We start from the raw sequence: 22,761 nt of genomic DNA on the forward strand, positions 1-22,761 counted from the left end.
TCAGCTTTTTTTTTTTTTTTTTTTTTTTGTGCTTCTGGAAACACACCTGACATTAAAGAAAGCTTGACGATCTGTAACAGGTCTGACTCCAAAGTCTTTGAGACCTCTTTGGAAAAAATCTGTTGGCAGGACATCTAAGCAGCAGGAGGAAGAGTTCAGTTGACGTTAAATTTCCTCCAGGTCCTTGCTGTTAATAGGGTGAAACTGTTTTATGGTGTTTAAACAGTTTTTCGGTGGACACAGTACATATCCTAAATCTGCTGTGATGTACCGATTGCTTGTCTAATCTTTTGAATTTTGTCTGTGAAGAATTTGGCAAAGTCATTGCAGGCCATGGTCGAATGAAGTTCAGCTGCCACTGACACAGGAGGGTTTGTTAGCCTGTCAGCTGTTGCAAATAAGACCCGAGCATTATGACTGGTTTTGGTGACGATGTCAGAGAAGTAGGACCTCCTTGCACTCCTCAGTTGTAAAATATAATAGAAGTTTCTCTTTATAGATGTCATAATGAACCTGGAGTTTTATTTTTCTCCAAACAGTTCGGGTTTTAGAACACATTTTGTGTAATTACAACAATATGTAACTTATGACCTGGTTGCATAAAGAAAACAGACACATGCATGGCCTTTTGCCACGTTCTATGGGAACTGCAGAAGACTGTGTCTTAACACCGATACTTGAGGTTTCATCTATGGACTAAAGCATTGTTTAACTGTAGCGCACTCTAGTGGACAAATTTGCACCGCTACTATGGCAACTGCTTATCAACAATCCACCGTAGGTCCGGCGGTAGAAATGTCTCAGGCTGGTGCGGAAACCCTGCTTAAAACCGTAATCGGGCACATTGTGCACGAGTGCAGGCTGAGGGGAGATGCGGTGTCGGAGACGCTGGCAGCTTTTATGGTCGGTAAAACGAAGTAAGTACTTAGTCGTTAAGCTAACGCTGCTGCTGCACACGTTCACGATGTTCTCAAACATCCACAGGTGTCTGCTGTGGTGCTGGACCCAAGAAATGGCTTTAATGTTGACAGGACCCTTACTAAAGATGATGTTCAAAAACTCGAAGAGGTGAGCTGCTTTATTTCTTTTTCTAATTGGTGTTAGTGGTTCTGAAAATCACTGTGTATGTTTGAGTCGAAATTCTGTTCTGTTACAAAATTAGGAGGTAGAAGGGGGCTTCCCATGATGCACTGCATTTCTTCTCCATTTAGTGAGGTTATGGGAGAAAGGCCAAGAGTCAGACGTTTCCATTTAACAGGAGGCAACTTCAAACAGGGAGTGGCAGCTGCGCTCTCCTCTTCTGAGTCCTGATTTTTTTAGATCCTGGTTTTTTTTTTTTTTTTTTTTTTTTTTTTGTTTTGTGGCTATTTCATTTACTTCTGTAGTTTCTGTTTTGTTCCCTTGTCTTTGATTTCTCTTTATGACTACTATTGTATGACAGTAAAGCCCATTTTTATTAACATATATTACACTTGTTACACTTGTTACTGCTGAATCTGAGTTCACCCCTTCTTCTTTTGGTGTAAGACTAACACAAGCAATGATGGTAATCTATTCAGTTCAATTTATTTTTATTCATACAGCATCAAATCACAACAGAAGTCGCCTCACGATGCCTTATATTGTAAGGTAGCCCCTACAATAACACATACAGAGAAAAACCCAACAATCATATGACCCCCTATGAGCAAGCACTTTGGCGACAGCAGGAAGGTAAAAATTCCCTTTAGCAGGAAGAAACCTCCACCAGAACCAGGCTCGGGGAGGGGCGGCCATCTGTTGCAACCAGTTGGGGTGAGAGAAGGAAGACAGGATTAAAGACATGCTGTGGAAGAGAGCCAGAGATTAATAACAAATATGATTCAATGCAGAGCGGTCTATTAACACAGAGAGAGTGAGAAAGGTGACTGAAGAAGAAATACTCCATGCATCATGGGAGTCCCCCAGCAGCCTACACCTATTGCAGCATAACTAAGTGGGGATTCAGGATCACCTGGTCCAGCCCTAACTATATTCTTTAGCGAAAAAGGAAAGTTTTAAGCCTAATCTTAAAAGTAGAGATGGTGTCTGTCTCCCGAATCCAAACTGGAAGCTGAGAAGAAGAGGGGCCTGAAAACTGAAGGCTCTCCCTCCCGTTCTGTTTTTAATACTCTAGGAACAACAACAACAAGTAGGCCTGCAGTGCGAGAGCGAAGTGCTCTAATAGGGTGATATGGTACTACAAGGTCATTAAGATAAGATGGGGCCTGATTATTTAAGACCTTGTATGTGAGGAGCAGGATTTTGAATTCAATTCTGGATTTAACAGGAAGCCAATGAAGGGAAGCCAAAACAGGAGAAATATGCTCTCTCTTTCTAGTCCCTGTCAGGACTCTTGCTGCAGCATTTTGGATTAGCTGAAGGCTTTTCAGCAAGTTTTAGGACATGCTGATAATAATGAATTACAGTAGTCCAGCCTGGAAGTAATAAATTCATCAACTAGTTTTTCAGCGTCACTCTGAGACAGGATATTTCTAATTTTAGAGATATTGTGCAAATGGAAGAAAGCAGTCTTACATATTTGTTTAATATGTGCGTTGAAGGACATGTCCTGGTCAAAAATGACTCCAAGGTTCCTCAGTGTTACTGGAGGCCAAGGTAATGCCATCCAGAGTAAGCATCTGGTTAGATACCATATTTCTAAGATCTTCAGGGCCGAGTACAATAACCTCAGTTTTATCTGAATTAAGAAGCAGAAAATTAGAGGCCATCCAGGTCTTTATGTCTTTAAGACATTCCTGCAGTTTAACTAATTGGTGTGTGTTATCTGGCTTCATGGACAGATAAAGTTGTGTGTCATCAGCAAAGCAGTGAAAATGTCTCCCTCTGCAACATGTCTTCCAGCTGTGTCTGGATAAACTCACAGAAAAGTGCAGCCCATCCCTTGACACTATCAAAATGCAGGTGTGCTTTGACATGAATTATACCACGAAATGTAAGTATAACCTCATTCTGATTTTATGTGGCACCAACACATGTATGTAATGTATGCTAAGCTTGCTCGAGGTTGTTCAATTTTTTTTATTTTTTTTTTAGATTTATTTTGCTATACAACATCTGTCTAGTCGTCTACAAATGCCAATGACCAATTATTAGCATCCATCTAGTTTCATCTGCTTATCTGGGTTCGGGTTGCAGGGGCAGCAGTCTAAGCAGAGAAGCTCAGCCCTAACTCTCACCAGCTACTTTTTCAAGCTTATCCAGGTTACATAATCTTTTCAGCGTATCATTGGTCTACCCATGGTCTCCTCCTAGTGGGACATGCCTGGAACACCTCACCGAGGAGGCATCCTAGCCAGATACCTGACCCACCTCAGCTGGCTAGTTTCGTTGTGGAGGAGTAGTAACTCTACTCTGAGGCCCTCTCAAATGACTTAACTCCTGTTTCTAAGGGAGAGGCCAGCCACCCCTTGAAGAAAGCTTATTCCTGTCGCTTGTATCTGCAATCTCATTCTTTTAGGCCCTACCCAGAGCTTGTAACCATAGTGATGAGACTGTAGATTGACAGGTAAATCAACAGCTTCGCTTTTACAGACCAATCTTTTTCAGCAGTAGGTTTTCAGTACGTATGCAAGGAGAGGACGTAATGCTTTCCATGTCTTCATGTGCAGCTGCTTTGTAACAAATAAATGGCATACCTAGTGCTGCAATCAATAAAATCATCACATTGTTGCAGTCTTGTCCTATTTGTAGCAAAAGTGTTGCTTTTTGCCATTATATATTTTTTGTTCTTTACAGATCAAAGTAGGCTATGCTAAGTTGGTTCATTTTTGTGTCAACCAACGAGTCCAATCAATTGATAACCACTGTTGCATTTCCCATTATCTCCAACTTGGGTTTTATGTTTAGATGAGCTGTCTAATGCATAGAAAGCCTGGATGTGTTAAACTGCAGTTCAGCATAGCCATGCTGAACTTGTTTAACAGAGGCACTAGAGGTCATAAACCCCGATCTTAAATGATACATTTCCAGACTAGTTAAAACGTGTGTTGGAAGCTGATTATCTGAAGCTGTCATATGTGGGTTTATTTAGTCTTGTTTGTGCTATTGCAGTGCTCTATTTGAGTCACGTACAGACTTCAGACTGCAAAACCTTGCCACAATGACTTTTGGTGATGACCATGTGTGTTTGTGTAGGTGAGTTTCTTGAGGATATCCACCAGTCAGAAGAGTCCAAGCTGAGTCCACTGTGCAGAGAGATCACTGACAACAGGGTGAAATCAAGGAAGGAATTGGATGGCCTTTACCAGAAAATCACCACTTATATCCTGCAGCGCTCTGCTATGGGTTCGCCTACAGATACCAACACTATGGAAGAGGCTACAGGTCTCATACTACTTTTCATTGTTCCAACTACAATGTCATGTCTGCATACTGAAAATGTAATGCCACGTTACACCAAAGGCTGCGCTACTAATTCTAACCCCAGATCATCCAGACAGCACTTTTTGCTATTCTCAGTGATTCTCCAACATATGTCTTGTGAGCTGACTATGAACTTCAAAACATTTCTGATGAACCACAAGTCTGTTCATATTATGTAACATCAGACTTCCAGTTAGAAAGATCAGGTTCTGAAAGGGAGCAAATTGTCTGCAGTTTCCTGAATGGAATCTCTTCTATTCACAAAATAAATGAACAATTTTACATAATATGGTGCAGAGGTTCCCGGGGGGGTATAAAAAAAAGAAAAAAAGAAAGCTTGGACACTGGCTTCACCTGCACAAGTGCCGAGGTAGGTCTCTGCGACAGAATTAGTTTCCCTTGCATCGGCAGCACGCGCTGGGTTGTCCAAATCACGGACAAACAGTATCCCACATTCTTTATTTTTAGTTCACAAACACTTGTTGTAATAAATAACTACTCCTGACAGTTTGGAGATGTTAGCTCTTTACAGTGGGGCAAAAAAGTATTTAGTCAGCCACCGATTGTGCAAGTTCCCCCACCTAAAATGATGACAGAGGTCAGTAATTTGCACCAGAGGTACACTTCAACTGTGAGAGACAGAATGTGAAAAAAAAATCCATGAATCCACATGGTAGGATTTGTAAAGAATTTATTCGTAAATCAGGGTGGAAAATAAGTATTTGGTCAATAACAAAAATACAACTCAATACTTTGTAACATAACCTTTGTTGGCAATAACAGAGGTCAAACGTTTACTATAGGTCTTTACCAGGTTTGCACACACAGTAGCTGGTATTTTGGCCCATTCCTCCATGCAGATCTTCTCGAGAGCAGTGATGTTTTGGGGCTGTCGCCGAGCAACACGGACTTTCAACTCCCGCCACAGATTTTCTATGGGGTTGAGGTCTGGAGACTGGCTAGGCCACTCCAGGACTTTCAAATGCTTCTTACGGAGCCACTCCTTTGTTGCCCGGGCGGTGTGTTTTGGATCATTGTCATGTTGGAAGACCCAGCCTCGTTTCATCTTCAAAGTTCTCACTGATGGAAGGAGGTTTTGGCTCAAAATCTCACGATACATGGCCCCATTCATTCTGTCCTTAACACGGATCAGTCGTCCTGTCCCCTTGGCAGAAAAACAGCCCCATAGCATGATGTTTCCACCCCCATGCTTCACAGTAGGTATGGTGTTCTTGGGATGCAACTCAGTATTCTTCGTCCTCCAAACACGACGAGTTGAGTTTATACCAAAAAGTTCTACTTTGGTTTCATCTGACCACATGACATTCTCCCAATCCTCTGCTGTATCATCCATGTGCTCTCTGGCAAACTTCAGACGGGCCTGGACATGCACTGGCTTCAGCAGCGGAACACGTCTGGCACTGCGGGATTTGATTCCCTGCCGTTGTAGTGTGTTACTGATGGTGACCTTTGTTACTTTGGTCCCAGCTCTCTGCAGGTCATTCACCAGGTCCCCCCGTGTGGTTCTGGGATCTTTGCTCACCGTTCTCATGATCATTTTCACCCCACGGGATGAGATCTTGCGTGGAGCCCCAGATCGAGGGAGATTATCAGTGGTCTTGTATGTCTTCCATTTTCTGATGATTGCTCCCACAGTTGATTTTTTCACACCATGCTGCTTGCCTATTGTAGATTCACTCTTCCCAGTCTGGTGCAGGTCTACAATACTTTTCCTGGTGTCCTTCGAAAGCTCTTTGGTCTTGGCCATGGCGGAGTTTGGAGTCTGACTGTTTGAGGCTGTGGACAGGTGTCTTTTATACAGATGATGAGTTCAAACAGGTGCCATTCATACAGGTAACGAGTGGGGGACAGAAAAGCTTCTTACAGAAGACGTTACAGGTCTGTGAGAGCCAGAGATTTTCCTTGTTTGAGGTGACCAAATACTTATTTTCCACCCTAATTTACGAATAAATTCTTTACAAATCCTACCATGTGGATTCATGGATTTTTTTTTTTTTTCACATTCTGTCTCTCACAGTTGAAGTGTACCTCTGGTGCAAATTACTGACCTCTGTCATCATTTTAGGTGGGGGAACTTGCACAATCGGTGGCTGACTAAATACTTTTTTGCCCCACTGTATATAGTAAAGTTACAGTGGGATACAAATAATATCCGGCCTGTCCTACCACGATTTGTTTCCCCAGTTCAAATCAAGGACAAACAGTATAACACAGTTGTTTATGTTTTTGAACCCATTTTGCACACAGAGGCATTTTTTGAGAAATGTATTGATAGCAATGTTGAATATTACACAGGAAAAAAAAACAACTACACGTAAAATAATTACACCGTGACGCCTCTGCCTTTCTAAATGGAGGGACAGTAACTGCGTGTGTATACGTAAGCGTGTAAAACCTGAAGATAGTAAGATTAACAGTATTTTGTCTATCTGCCATTCTGCAATTCATCTCATGTAAACAACGTGGCGCACAGCGTGACGTGAAAAAAGGCACCACTCGTTGCGTGACTAACTCTGTATTCCTTGTCCACACGTAAACGCAAAAAACGGCGTTTTTTTAAAAAAAAAATCTGTTTTCAGTGATTCGAAACTCCGTTTACGTGTGGACGAAATGTCCAAACGCGTAGAAACAGCTGCGTTTTCAAAAATACCCGTTTAAGTGTGGACGTAGCTTAAAAGAGTTCTGAGATTATTTTATAACTACCTGTAATTTATTGCAGTTTACTTGTATTTGCTTAATTGTTTACTAAATGTTTGAGGTGTGAAATAAACCGCAACGGAGTTTGAAAACAAAATATGGGTGTGTGTGGTTGGAGGATATGTTTGTGCGGGGGGGGGTGTTTAGTTGGTGGGGGGGCCCGAACATTTTTCTTGTAAAACAATGGGGGGGCCCAGCAAAAAAAATTTTGGGAAACACTGATATAGTGTAACAATTAGCCATGCAGTGAATGATGGTGGTGGTGGTAATAATGATTATACATGCAGTGTGTCTAACGTTTGACTTCTCTTCTTCCTTTGCCATAGCTGTCCTGCAGAGCGTCTTCCCTCAGGCTGAACTGGGAAACTTTCGAGTGGCCTTAAAGAGAGACCAGGAGCAGCAGCTCAAAGAACTCACCATGATTGTTACTGGGATCCGACTCTTCAACAAAGCCAACAAGAGGGGTGAAGAGGAGGTTGACATCCATGAACTAAGTACAGTTTTTATGCTTATTTTTCACTTTGCCAGCTTGAGATTGATTGTTAGAAGACCTCTACTGTAGATTTAGCTCAGTGACTGTCTCTTTGCTATTTGAAATTATAAGCAGTCGCATGCAGTTAAAATACTTTTAAAAACATTTGTAGGCCGACCAACAACATTGGCCGACAGTTCACCAAAATGAAATGAAATGTCTTCATGAACCAAAAAGTCCAGCTGTTTTTGTTTCAAGCCTGTAACACTATAGACCTTGCTCCATAATGGTGGTTTGTGAGTGTTGTACGACTGGGCAGAGGGGAGGGAGAGGGGACACCTCTGCAAAACGCAGTTTCAGTTCAGCAACATCCACTCTGTAAACCTGTGACAATCTCCCCAGTGTGTGTAGCTTTGCCCTGAGGGTTAGAACGTACACATCTTTTTTTTTTCTTGGTTGGGCTTGGACCTTTTTTGCAGTTTTCTTTAATCAGGTTGACAACTTAAGTGTCCGAGACATGAATGAAGTGTCCTGGTCAGTCAGTATCTCTTTCGATATGCCGACTCTGGAGATGACCTGAAACTGTGTCTACACGACACTCTTTGGTAAAGTGGTGCACAGCAGCATTGCTTCAGGTTATCCTGTTGCGTAATCCACCAGAACTAATACAAAGTGATATCCCTCTGCACTCCAGTGAAATGGCTTCATGGTATGTGGCTGCAGAATGTGTGAAGTGATGATGAGGTGGACCCAAAAGGAGAGAATCAACAGACGTGAAACTGGGACTTCACAAAAACAGAGCCGTTTTATTCATAGATTGCACGAAAACACAAACAAGGAGATAGGACTAAACTAGCAAGACAGTTAAACTCGGGAAACTAAACACTAGGAACCTAAAACATGAAATGCACATATGGGACAAGACGGGCTGGTGAGAACACACGTGGATGCACATGACAGACGGGGGAGACAAAGAATAAAGCACAATGAGAGGAACACGTGTACAGAAAAAGGAGACAAAAACATAACGACTGGACACACAGAGGGCGAGGGAGCTATATGCACAGAAACGTAAACACAGACAACAAGACAGATTCTCACAGGAGGCACAAAAAGGACCTAGCAGACGAGAGACTAAACTGGGAACACAAGAAAACTCAGAAACATAGAAAGAATAAACTCAAAACGAACTAGAGAAACTTACATCATCATTATAATACAAAAACACAATAAACTCAAAATGCTGGGTCCAACACCTAGAATTACAAATGGCCTGATGAGGTTTGCACCAGTGTGCTCAAACGGGACGTCCATTAACAGGAGTGGGTGCAAGGGTGCTTTTGGAAAGGGTGGCTGGTTCACCAGCTGACATTCTGGGCAGGGCGCACGCTATTGGTGCATGTTTTCCTGTGTTCTCCTAGTAGTTTTCTATCTGTTTCCCAGTTTAGTTCCTTAGCTTCCCAGTGTCATAGTGCTTTGATTTTAGTTCATATTTCTAGTTCCTCGCTTTTGGCTTTGTTTGTTGTATGATTAAAGAGTCATTTACAGCCAAAATAAAGCTGCCACTTTTAGTTCTCACCCTTGCGTTTATGAGTCCTGCATTTGGGTCCTACATCCTGCCTGCCACACAGTGAGCCTTGACATGTAAAGGCACTCAGCCTGGTCTTGTAGCCAGTTGAGCTGCTGTTGATGCACCAACACCTGCTCCCAATGCATCAACTCCACCACAATATCTGCCAGCGTCACTCAACTGCGTTAGTCATAGGCCCATCATCCCACAACTGGATTTCGGTACCAATCGTGACAAAAAGATCCAACGCACTCAGCATCACAAAGTAAGTGAACGTTTTTTTGTGGTGCTTCACACTCTTTAGTTTCTGCAGGCCTCCAGCTGCCTCCTTCAGCACAGCACACAGCTCTGGCATCAGGTAATTTTGTCCAACTCAAATAGGGGAGGCATGATTGATGATGGAGAGCTGCTGACCACACCCTGAATCTATCACTCCACCCCTCCATTGCAGCTGAGCCACAAATCACACCCCATTACATATGCATATGTGCACCTTAGATGTTGAGGGTTTCTGTGGGGAGGTTTAACTGTGGACAGTACTGTTTTAAAGAATCTGTCAGGTTCAGCCCCTGACACAAGTTGTTACATCAAAAGAGGAAACAAACAGGTTACTCACAGGGCTGGGGGAGGCTTCAGGCTCTTACCCAACTCCACTCTGTCAGGCCTCTTTCCAGTGGTGATGGCAGCCAGCTCCAGCTCCAGCATCTCCCACATGTCAGCTTTGTGTTCTGTGTCCTGTGCTGTCACAGGGCTATCACGCCCTGACTCGGGTCCTCTCTTCTCTCCAGTTCTCCTCCTCCTATTCTTGCTTTCTAGTTCCCCTGCTGGATTTTCTCTTCCAGTCTTTCTTCAGCCTACTCAATCTTAATTTGGGGCATGATAAAGTCCAGCTGAATGTATATAGATTCACAAAACACACAGATCTAACAACAGTGATATTTATACCTTTTTGTGTTCTCCTTGCAGTGCCTGCAGTTCTTCAAGAGGCTCTTCCAGTCACCAGTAAAAGCATAGCAAATGAGCTGTGTGTGACACAGACTTTGGTGTTCAAGTACACTGTTGTGCTGGAGAAGCTAACAAGCTCTGATGTTCAGCTGGGACATTCTGACATGCCCGTTATTCTCCTCAAACAGGCTTTGTACAATGCCAGACAGCATGAAGTTTTCCTAAAAATGTTACTGGTAAGGTGGCAGTAACTTTAAACAAAATGTTAAAAACATGGTATTTACATGGAGACTACACCTGTTATAACAGTGATATCAGTCATTTAATAATAACAATAGTACCAACTTTTAGTGCTTTACAAAAGTCTTGAGCTAGGAAAAAAGAAATGGGTGCAGTAATTAATTGAAACATGTGTACTACAGTATATTAAGACAGTGTTTTAAGCTGTGTACACACTGAAAGCTATTTGATCACCACATGATCATCATGAAGCTGACCACTGGGTGACTGGCCTGAAAGTTGAGCGAAGTTTATCTTGGGTCACGCCCACTTTCTGACTGGAGAGGTTCACCCATAGACGGCTGAAGCCACCGAATGTCATTTGTATGATCTCTCGTAGTGAAATCACTACAAAAAGCATCCAGTGCGTACATAGATAAAAGCAAAAACTGATTGTATAATTCTGAATTTAAAAGTCGGCAGCATTTAAGAGGATAAATAAATTTTTCCAGTGGGCGACTATCACGGACTAATGTGAAGTGTGTATCAATTAAAGCAAGATGCCTGTATAATTATAGAGTAGTGGTAACAACACAACATGAAGTGTACATTTTAAATACACTTATAAAATAACTGCATAATACTTTAACAATAACTAAACTAACAACCTTAAATTGCAGCTGAATAATATTGTCAAATAATAAAACTGAAAAATATTTTCTACCTGGATGTTGCATCCTGGGTCGAGCGCTTTAACCAGCTGTTTTACCAACCATATGGTCACAAAAGTGATGATCAGGCTGAAATAATTGAATACTGTTATTTCAGCCTTAGTCTCATTTTGGTTATTGAGTATTTTTTCCTTGAGATACTCACTATTAAAAGTTTGGACAATAAAAAAGCACAAAACGAAACAAAGCATGCACAATGTTGTGTGTACACCCACTGCTATTTCATATGTACCACTGGGCATTTTAGGCTATTTTCATCTTATTTAAGGTGATTTTTTTTTATATTAAAATATTTAGTGAAATATTAATTTTCCTGTACCACCAGGCTGATGCAAATTCATGTGCTAAGCATGTTGAAACCCTGCTGAGTGACGTCTCATCACAGATGAAGATGCTAAAAGAAACTGTGCAGTCAAAAACAGCAGTACCAGCTGCAACAGTTTTCGTAAGTTGCTTTGTTTTGAAGTGTTCTTAAGTTGTTACAGTTAATGTCTTTTTATATTTCATCTGAAGGAATAGATGGAAGTGTGTACAAGATTTTCTTTCTCCTTGATTCTTATATTTGTCTGTAACTAGAGTCTTTATTTTGTCATTTCTCATTATTCAAGATGCTGTCAAAGTTATGGTTTGAACTTCGGGATGAGGGTGAGTTCCTGAACATGCTCAATAAAATCATGCTCAGACTCCAGCCCTTCTCTGCCTCCCAGGCCAGGATTTTCTCTGAAGCATATCTAGAAAGTCTGTTGGAGGACTCAGAGGTGAAGACAGACGAACAGAGAATGCTTGAGTCTTCAGGTATGGCTTTGGTCACCCACAGAAACAAAACTGCATTTTCCACAAGAGTTACAAAAAAGAGAAATTAAGATCTATGCTTTTGCCAGTCTTAAATGTGGTTGTGATTTATTTTGTCTTTCAGATAACTGCGTTGATCCAGCTTCCCTGAAGACACAGGAATGGCTTTTTCCTGAAACAACAGTCAATTTTGAGGAAATGCCCCTACAGTATAATGGATTCTGTGGCTACACACTTGTAACCAGAGATGGCCTTCTACTTCCAGGTACGATTCCAGTGTGATGGTTTTTTGCTTAGGTAAAACACATTTAGGTGTGTGAGTAAAGGTGTCAGCTTTCTTTAAAAACACTCATGAAGTTGCAGGGAATTATGAAGTTGTTCTCTGAATGGTCACAAAGGTGGTGACCAAAGCCTCTTCATAGCTATAATTATACTGCCTTCCTGATCCCATCCATTCCATCCATCCATCCATCCATCCATCCATCCATCCATCCAGAATTTAGGCTAGTATTGTAATTAAAATGTTATATTATAAAATTCAAAAATGGAATGCAGTCAACTGTGTCTGAGACACCTTTTAGAAGCTCTAGTTAAGAATGTGTAATGCCTTTGATTTTCCAAGTATAACGTTTTATTGTTGATTGTGAAGTCACGATTATTCCAAACTGGTGAGTGAAGAGGACGAAGCTGCTGACTTGGTGCTCAGTCATGCTGACAGAGTTGATGCTATAACATATATATATATATACAGTGATGTGTGTTAATAGTCTGCCTACTAAATATAGGTTTGATAACAGTATGTCTTGGCATAATGCTTGTTCAAGTTTGTAACTAGAATTAATCAGATTTAGGTTTATTGAACCAGGTTCAGCTGGACAAAGGTAGTGATATTTGGGGTGGGGTTTGGAAGTCATTTGCCTTCTGTGGGTGGTTGGAGAGCTGTTTGAATGGTCACCTAACATGTGTAATACTAATGATAGTCTGGACTCTCTTACCTGTCTGTAAAACTTGCTTTTGGCCTTAAATGTACTGCAGCTATTTTCCACAGATTTGTTGAATTTGCTGTATTTTAAAAGAATGCAATCCCTACAATCTACGTAATATATTTTACAAATCGTGTTTTTCAAGTATTTATTTTTTATTTTATTTTTTTATTCCCTACACTTCGGTTGAGGGATCATATGATGATACTGCTTTAATTGCACAGAATCAGTATAGAAATAATATCAGTTGTTGATCATTCTTAGTAGTCTGTGGGAGCGCTGTTTGGCGTCACTCATTAAGACCAGGCTGAATGCTAACAACGTGTTAATTCTCTCCTACATGTCAGCACATCAAATTTTTCCACCTATGACTAACTAAATAAATAAATACTGCAGTATTAGGTTGACACTGATTTACAGGACATGTACCTGTTTTTGCAGCTGGACTGTCTCTTTCACAGCCCTGAATTTCTGAACCAGAGTATTAAAATTAATCATAAAGGTGATATACTAAGATTAGCAGCAGACAACTTGAGTAAAGCTGTCCATCAAGTAAGCAGGCATGGCTGTGATTGTTGCCACTATGATGTTATTGGAAAGCATAAATGGTGGGGATTACCAATAGTTTTTAAGTACAGTGTTAGCCAATACAAGTCTTTGATGATAAGGCTAATATGAGTGTTTATCTTAGTGAAACTTCTCACCTGTGTAATTAGATACATTAATCGGTTAGTTAACTGGGCACTCAAAGCACTTCATCACATAAGACTTCATAGAAGCACTTTTTTCTATACTTAAGCACCTTGTCTAACATTCAGTCTCCTTCTCTGATGGGTGGATCAGGGGGAAGATTGTTTCATTAACTTCAAATTAAATGAACATAGAGTAGATCAAAGGGAGGCTGTAGACCAATATTATATTAATGTTTATCTCTTGCAGGTAATCCATACATCGGAGCCCTGAAACACAAGGAGAAGCTCTATGTTTTTACCTCCAAAGAAGCTGCCATGAAGTTTGCCCTTAGTCCAGACAGCTTTGTTGCAGAGGTTGCAGAAAAAGCCAAATACTCCCCTGAACTCATTCAGCTCCTCAAACTCCACCAACAGTTTTCCTGTATTAGTCCATACTCTGATGTGAGCAGACTCTCACAGGTAACTTTCTAATAGCCACAACACACACTTCAAAAACATTTAATGAAATTCACAGGAGCTTTTAAAACTTTCTTATGTTTGGACAATCTGTTGGTAGTAACTGATTTCGACTTTTGGTTTGGCAGACCCAGCCAAGAAAGGGTTTACCGGTGAAGCCAGGTATAAAATGTGAGTGTGGCACTCAGACTGAAATTCACCCTGTGGAGAAAAACATTGTCAAGTCATATGAGTGGAATGAGTGGGAGCTTAGACGAAAAGCTCTCAAATTGGTGAGACACGTTCATTTATTTTTCTCACTTTGTAGTCTGATGTGTGCTAAGTGTTGAAACCTATAGTAATACTTAACGGTGTTATAACTTAAAAGTATGACATTTTCTACAAACAGCGTTAGGTAATATATTAAACTTGGGTTGCTTGTAACCTTTTTCAGAGAGAAGTGTTTGTCATTCATTTAAAATGTACAATGTAAACTGTTCTGTTTTTGAATGATTCATGAATGTGAAAAGACTTATCAGCAGTAGCAGAATATCAAAAGTCACAGAACAGAATAGTAGTATTGGAACAGTTGAGAGGCCACCCTGCCTGGAGCTGTCCAGTGGATTGCACAGATTTGTCACTTCCAGACAGGTTCAGCCCGTTTAATCACTTTCCATAAGAAAGCCACAACTCAGGGTGGAAAAAGCCATAAAGTAAGCAGCGGATCATGGCCTAGACTCGGCATTGTTTATCCCACTCAGTGAGTCTACAGGTTAGATTAGTCTCACGTTTGTGAAAGGCATTGGAGGCAGACAATGGAGATGGAGAACCTCAGGAGCCCACCTGATGGTGACGAAGACCCTCAGGAGACCCTGGAATTCTCTGTCAGCCACGGTCAATTCTGACTACCTTCTTTCTGGCCCATAAAAAGGGAGTAAATGGGCTAAACCTTTCTGGAAGTGGCAAATCTGTGCAATCCAACTGGACGGCTCTAGGCAGGGCATGGAAGTAAGTGTCATGAACGAAAACAAACGCGCATATGCAGGGTGGCCATCCGACGCTCACAGTTATAGTAGCTTTTTGTTTGATGTGTCCTGATGCTCTTTCTTTCTGTCTCCATGTTTTACAGTTTTACAATTTGATGTGGTTTTATCAGAAGTTACATTTTCCTTCATAAGTGTCTTTTCTGATTGTGCTTGGATTATCTTTTCAATTACTGTATGTGCTATAGTGTTTTTTTTCTTATATAATTTTCTTGTGTACTTTATAATAGAACTTCATAGACCTCATAGCACCCCAATGACATGCAGAAATGGTCACATTTACACGTTTTAGCAGATATTAGTTTACTGTACATTTATACTTACTATAAATGCAGTAAGTTTATAGTAAGTATTTTAAGTGCTTAAAGTCTTTGTAGTATTGTTGACCTTTCCCATCCCTTTATAGCCACAGTGTAACCACCTTCAGATGGCTTAACACATCCTGTTACAAAGCTTAAATCATCTCAAAAGGATTTTATGAACATGACAATGAGTTGTCATTGTAGCACTGAAATGGGCTTCACAGTCACCATCGCAGTCCAACAGAGTACTTTTAAGAACTTTTATAGTGGATTATATAGGATAGGATTTCGAACGGGATTTTCATCATGTATGTGGAAGCCAATGAACATGTAGCAGCTATGTGATGCTATTGGACCAAAATCCTAAAAGGATTGTTTCCATCACCTTGTTGAGTATATGCTACAAGAACTGAGGGAGTTATGAAAGGCAAACTCTAACCTGGTACTAGCAAGATGTAACTAACAAAGTTAACTGGACCTTACTGTATTACAGTGGTTTCAAGAGTTGGGTTCTGTTTTGTTTGTCTCAATGCACGACTTTATTTACTGACCTTTCATTTCCATGCTTCATATCTCTAGGCCAATCTTCAGACCAGAGTTACCGTTTCAGTACAGACTGACCTGAGTCACATGAGGCGGGAAAATGTCACTCAGACCTGGCTTCCTAAGAATGCTGCCTGTCAAAGCAAGAGAGATGGTGCAAGCCAAGTGCCTAAACCTCAAACTTTTGTAGCAGGTCTGAGAGGACAAAGGGGTGCACATGTTGTCAAAGCAAACCTGACCAGATCTGTGGATGATTAAAGAGAAATAGTTAACAAAATAAAAGTTGATGTAAGAATCTTCTTGTTGTTTTTATCCTTTTTCTTTTATATAGCCTATACCCTCTGGACACACCACCTGCAGTGCTTTTGTTTACAGCACTTGACCCTAAAATTTTAAACCCTGGAAACATGATTCCTGGACTACACCAGACAAGATGCCTAGCTCTAGTTTGAAGGTATGATTCCGTGGCACTATGCAGATCAGCATCCACTAACCCCGCTCTGTGATTTTACATGCCTAACAAGCCTAGGTGCTTGATTTTATACACCTGTGGCTGTGAAAGGGGCCATTGGAAGACCTGAATTAAATGATTTGGATAGGTGAAAGCTCTCATATCTCTCTCTCTCACTCACTCACACACACACTCACACACACACTATTAATAAAGTCTGTGTGATTAGTTTCAGGTTCATGCTCCGGTCACAGCTGGCTTTTTTGATACACCTGGGGTATTGCATGTCATGTTAAACATACATTATATCTTTGTTAAGAACAGCAGAAACTGATCCAACATGCCCCAATTTCTCCTTGTTTATCTGAATGCAAGTAGCTACCCTTTGTAACCAAAGAGTCAGGAAGTGTATCTGAAAGTGATGCAGGTCTGTGGTGGATATTTTTCAGAAACAGACACAGGAAACAATAACTAAAACTAAAACCAGGACAAATTGAATCTTGACATTTGCAAAATCATAAATAGCACTCATTTAGTGATCTTTAATTCCAAAAGGCAATCACTACCTTTAATGTAATGGTTGCACAGGAGATACTGTGAGCAGTGTCTAAGTACATAGCTTGTGCATCTTATTAACACAGGCAGTTAAAAACGCCATCCTTTGAAGCAAGTGGTCGTATACAGTCAACATCATATACATTATAATAATCTGTAATACAGCATGCCTTATTCCATGTCTTGGTTTTCTTTGTAAGCTTTGCATTTTTGTATCACTTGGAAGCATTTTAAAACACACCTTCTTGCATTGACACTAGCCTAGAGCTTCACTTAATAATGTGAACAGTAAGATAAGACAAGAGTGCATACACAGATAGTGACTACATTAACATGAGGCTAGGAGCGGTGTTTAAAACAGTATGAGCATCATAATATCACAGTATGATTTAAGCACGTTTTCTTTTTCCCCCCTTAAAAGGTACACAGTGAATACGAGACTATTTTATTTTGGGGGAAATTATCTGCTCAAACAGCCAATACGATGGCTGAAGCTGCAGCCGATGCACAAGTTCATGAAGATGGAGTACTGGCAATGGCCATCAGATGCTGGCTGCACAGAAATCTCCAACTGCATAGAATTTCATTGATAATGTCCCAAACTGTCCAATCCCATGTTTTTCACATCAAGATTGATTCTCCAGAGCTAAAATCCATCAAAAAGGTATTAAGGCTAGAATTGTATGTTTTGGACCACATTTACTCGTTTGACAGGTGTCACAGCCTATCAGGTGTCAGTCCTGGTGGATCAGTGTTCCACTGACGTCCATCCATTTGAATTTTCCAGACTGCAGGCGAAGGGGTAAACCCAAGTCAAATCAAGATCTGTAATGTCACTGCCACAGACAATCTACACCTCCTAAATATGTTCGTTTAAGGTACAATAACAAGGGCACGATGCACACTGACAGTAACAGCAGTCCATTTTATACTCTCAAACCCATCGTCTCAAACCATGTTTCATGGAGAATATGCAATAGACATTCCTCTTTCATTATGGCTCTTCTTCCATTCTATTTTCATTCTTTCATTGAGAACAGGTATAGTTACTGACCCCTCATTCAATACTTAGGAGACAATATCAGGCCCTGAGATAGTGTTAAAAGAGGTCAGACATTGTACAGAGACAATGGCTAAGGTTGGGGATCATGCACAGACAACATGTGGCATGTTTTTAGTCACATTTCAATGCACATTTTAAGAATCAATTTTTAATAGGCAACATGACAACTAACACATCATAAGAAAGTCAGGCCTTTATGTTTTAATGTTCCACACAGCATTTTTTTTTCTGTTTTCATATTTATTATGCTTGAGACACGGATGAAGTCACAACAAAGTTGTACGTCTGTGTGTACACATAAGACCTCATTTAAGACACCTCCAATTCTGTCACTGACATCCAAACTTTCATCACACATCTAACAGTGCCAGTTCTCTTTTTAAGTCTAATTTTTTAATGCTAACACTTTTGAATCTGGAGAGTGATCTGCATCAGCTTATTTTTTACAATTTCATTTGGTTCTTTACAAACCACATCATCTGCATGGTTGGACACATTGGTAATTGCTGCCATGTCTAAATGTTTCTGGATCATTTCTAAAAGCGGGGCCCCGTGTAGATGGTCAGAACAGTTTCTTGTAGCTCCGCCCATGCCAAAACTTTATATGTTTGTTTATATTTCATTTCAAATTCAAGTGAAAGTGCAGTGTACAGAAGAAACAGTGCTGACTAACAACTTGTGGTTGTATATGACATGTACTGTATACTATGACAAAACAGAAAATTCCCTTTCCCACTTGGACAATTGAAATCTCTCCATGGGATACGTGTGTATCTTTATAGATTATAGCTGAGTACAGTACAATTGAGAAAAACAATGGACATAGCTGACAACTTTTACTATAACTTAACAATCATTTGTCAAAGAACAATGACAGAAACCCTTCCAGGTCTTGATTTATAGAAAGTAACATCTATGCCTCAGATCCATAGAGCCCATTGAATATGTGACCATTACTGTATATATCAAAAAGGAAAGGTTCTGTCCTTGCTCAAGCACACACAGGAATAAGGGAGAGGCACTAATGGTGGTATTTAAAAACCCATCTGTAGGATCATGCAGAGTCTATCTTAATATGGAGATCTGTATCATGGGTTTTGTCATCCTCGTTCTCTTTGGTGTGCTCCTGTATAAGCCCATTTTGCAGCTTGCAAGCTTCCACAAACAGTGGAAAATCCGACAAACTGGTGTTGCATTCCTTGTCTTCGTTTTCATCCTCTCCTTCGTCTTTTCTTCTTCCTTCATCTGTCGTAGGTATGCTGCAGTCAAAAGCAGGTATGCTGTAACCGTACGCTTCACTATGAGGCCGGCGAGTTTCATCTGGGATGTTTTTCTTTAGGTCTCTATTCCTGTTACGCTTGGCTAGCTTGGTGACGGAGCCAAGGCGATTAAAAATGTTGTCCTCAGACATGGTTTGGGAGCTGGAGCCTCGGTCACACTGTTCGGCCTCTCGCAGTCGAAGGTTGTTTAGCTTAGTGTCGATACTTTCCTGGGAAGAAGTCTTATAGTTGTTGGCATCCAGACTGTTGAAGATGGCACGCCGTTCTGGGGAAAGCATGTCCAGGGACACAGCACGCTGGTCCAGGCCTAGCTGCCGTCTCTCCATGCTTCGGATGGTTGCAGCTCGCTGTAACTTGTCGTGGACTTCTATGCTCATGCGCCGGCGTGTCTCTCTGAACTCAGCTCGAACATTTGCTTTCCACTCAGCTGCATGAGCTTTGATCTCTCCAACCTCAGGAAAAGAATATTGTCAGATATAAGGTTTAGTAAATATACTGCACTAGGTTCCCTTTACCTTATTGTGTGCACCCCACCTGCAGAGCCCCTGAAAACAGAATGTCTGTTTTCTTATCACATGGTAATCAGAAACATACTTCTCTGAGTACTTGGAACATGAGACAAATTAGATTAGATGTTAATTCAAAACAGAAGGGATTCTCACTGGAATATGTCACCAGTCAGAAATAGGTTGAACTGTAAGGATGAATAACTTTGGCAGGCAAAATCTGACTAAATACAAATTAATGTATATGACAGAATAAACAGCTGTATAGTAAAATTATGGCAATTTGGTGGCACCCAGATTAGAGGTTTAATGTGAAAACGTACCTCTTCTTTTGTCTTTTTGGACAGCACCCTCAGCCAGTCACTGATCATGTTCAACACTGCAGCAAAATAAGCCAGGCCACCCAAGATCCAGAACCACACTAGCGGTCTGTACCACTCCCGGTACTCAATTCTCCGGTCTCCACCTGATCAGGAAAAAACAAACAAACTTGTAACTGCCTGCAGGTGTCCTCTCCCGAACCTTTCAGGGATTGAAAGGGGGGAATTCATGTATTTTGTTTTATCTGTTTTGGGTCCACAAGCACAGACAAAAACATAACTGGCATAAGTATTTGTTATAGGAGCAGGTGTTGTTTTTTTCTTTATTAGGAAATGTCACAACAGGACCGAGGCCTTCATCCATTACAGGTAAACCTGTCCTTAATGGAGAATTGACATTTCAGTCCAGGGCTGATTTTAGTCTTTGCACAGAATAAAGACAATGCTATCTGACAGTTATAAAATATGTTGAATTACCAATGTGCAGAAGACAATTTACATACTGTTACTAAAAATTGTGGTTGTAAAGCAATCTACATATAAAAACACCAAAGCAGTGACTCAGTTACTCATTACAGTACTTCAGGCTTCCCAAAGTACTTGAAAAACTAGGTGAAGAGAGGAGCTGAGCTATTGCTTGATCACCACTAAGTACACCAAGTGAAGGTGTACTGAGAGCATCTGGCAGAGGCTTTGGTCCACGAGATCTTCGATTCCAGTCTCCAGGAGTGCTTCAACAGCATTCCTGGAGGGAGGAACCAGATGGTGGACAGTGGAGTTGAAGGGAGCTGTCAAGCTAAAGCGTGAGTCCACAGGCTAACTGTGCCATTCCAGGAGGCAGCTGACAGGTACTGGCAGGCCAAGCACAGTATGGCTCTGGCAGTAGCTGAGGAAATCTTTGATCCAGGTGCAGGTGGCATGGGGGATGTGGAAGTGGTCCAGTTTGGTGGTGAGGATGTCTTGTATTATAGTATTGAACACTGAGCCGTAATCCATGAAGAGCATCCTCACCATAGCTCTTTCTGTCTGTGAAGGTTCTCAGTCATCCAGGTTATCGTAGTCAAAGGAGCTCTCATCTGAGAAGCTTCTTCAGTTCTGAAGAATCTTCTCAGATGAGAGGTGAAACGTCTTCAAGCAACTCAAAGAAGTCCAGACGCTTTTCTTTGCAAGCTCCTTTGACTACGATGACCTTCACAGACACATGTCAAGTGCATTTATACACTCTGAATATAAACAATACTATGCTACCCAAAAGCACAATGTACATTTGTAGATGACACTATATATTTCTTTATTCTTTTTTTATTCCACTGGTTCTAAAGTTGTTCTGGCCTAGAGTGCTTTTGATGTGTTATGTTATGTGTTATGTTAAACTCTGCTGAGTGTTAAAAATACTCAGGACCCTTGTTGGATGATAGACTCACTTTTAAAATCCAAGAGGAACACCCTACAAGAAACTTTTCATCAGATTTTCATATAGAAACAAATCTTGTTTCTCATTCACAAGTTGTAAGATCTTGTCTGTGCTTGATTATGAGATATTGTTAGTGGATTACCTGCTTTAGATTTATCCAAAACAACCTAATTGTTGGGTGTGGTGTTCTGTGTGAATAACAGAGTGTGAATGACAAGGACTTACCTGCCACATAGTCACCTATTCCAACTGTTGTCAGAGTAATGACGACAAAATAGGTTGACTCCAGAGCTGTCCAGCCCTCAATGTGCTTGAAAATCACAGCTGGGATGGTGACAAACAAGATGCAGCCAGCCAGGATAAAGAGCAGCGTGGATGCCACACGGATTTTAGTCTGACTGATTTGGTTTTGTTTATTCTGAGAGGTAAAAGCAGGAGAGGAGAGGGAGAAAGAGAGACATACACATTCTATCAGGAGTATAAGTTATTAAACCAGTCTCATTTTCAGCAGGGCTCTAAGTGTGACTGTGATCTGACAGAGGATTTTGTTCCTCATCTCTTCCCACCTTAGATTAAGATGCTTCTCGGACGATCACCTCAGCGTGGGAAAAGGCAATCTCGATGAAAGGGGTGATGCTACTTTTGTGGCAGCATCACCCCTGCTCATCGAGATTCCTCGTTCACCTTTTGGTTTCCCGTGCATAGTCCGTGAATAGTCATAGTCTTCCCGTGCATTTGTGTGGCTTATATTCTTCACTTCTGCCAGCCAGCCATCTCCCATTCAAGTCCTCCAATGACTGCGTCTCAGGAAACTTCCTAACTTACCTCTCAACATATTTCTGTCCATCTTTGAACTTTGTCAAAAACCTTAAATTGTTTCATGGACAGATATATCCTGCATTTGAGTCTGCCCGTTTTTGTGAATCTATTCTACATGGAATAAATTAAAGTATCTTAATAAGAATAAGTTGAAATGATTTTGTAAACCGCCAAACCAACACATTATTGCATAAAACAACAAGGTTTCAACTTTTTTAGTTTAGACAATTTATGTGTTAGGGTCTTGGTCTGTTACCCAGTTATTTTAATTGAGTTTTGTGGGATTTCTGGTCTAGTTTTCTTTATGTAAACCTGCGATTCTTGGTTTTCTTTTGATTATATTAATGTATATTTTTCTCTTACTGTATCAATTCTGTTCTTGTTCCCTAGTTTTGTATATTATATTTTCCCTTAGTGTTCCATCCTTTTATGTCAAGTCTTCATCAAGGATTTCCCGTTGTTTGGTTATTTCGTGTTTTATTTATTTTATTTATGTTTTCAGTT

At 40.7% G+C, this 22,761-nt stretch overlaps 2 protein-coding genes across 3 annotated transcripts in view; one reads left to right on the plus strand and one right to left on the minus strand.

Annotated features, from left to right (window-relative positions):
* The first annotated feature begins 755 nt into the window (after positions 1–755).
* On the plus strand, positions 756–16,161 carry cfap206 (cilia and flagella associated protein 206). Of its 2 annotated transcripts, none has more exons than XM_080881977.1 (12): positions 756–903; positions 985–1,068; positions 2,884–2,974; positions 4,177–4,365; positions 7,449–7,616; positions 10,131–10,345; positions 11,385–11,504; positions 11,767–11,854; positions 11,976–12,116; positions 13,774–13,985; positions 14,111–14,254; positions 15,886–16,161. In XM_080881977.1, the coding sequence occupies exons 1-12, from the start codon at positions 796–798 to the stop codon at positions 16,105–16,107; spliced, it is 1,782 nt and encodes a 593-aa protein (XP_080738103.1). In that variant the 5' UTR covers positions 756–795; the 3' UTR covers positions 16,108–16,161. The 2 variants fall into 2 exon arrangements, with proteins under 2 accessions (XP_080738103.1, XP_080738102.1); XM_080881976.1 differs by having other exon boundaries at positions 11,668–11,854; positions 15,886–16,160.
* A 1,347-nt stretch (positions 16,162–17,508) lies between these two features.
* Positions 17,509–22,761, minus strand: part of kcnk10a (potassium channel, subfamily K, member 10a) — a 33,007-nt gene continuing 27,754 nt past the window's right edge. The window contains exons 5-7 of the mRNA XM_080881978.1: positions 21,664–21,856; positions 20,028–20,170; positions 17,509–19,650 (exon numbers count right to left, since the gene is read on the minus strand). Of these exons, the coding sequence (XP_080738104.1) occupies positions 18,973–19,650; positions 20,028–20,170; positions 21,664–21,856 (1,014 nt within the window). The 3' untranslated portion in view covers positions 17,509–18,972. The remainder of the gene's footprint in view (positions 19,651–20,027; positions 20,171–21,663; positions 21,857–22,761) is intronic.

This window comes from Rhamphochromis sp. 'chilingali' (genome assembly GCF_963969265.1).
Source record: "Rhamphochromis sp. 'chilingali' genome assembly, chromosome: 5".
Taxonomy (NCBI): domain Eukaryota; kingdom Metazoa; phylum Chordata; class Actinopteri; order Cichliformes; family Cichlidae; genus Rhamphochromis; species Rhamphochromis sp. 'chilingali'.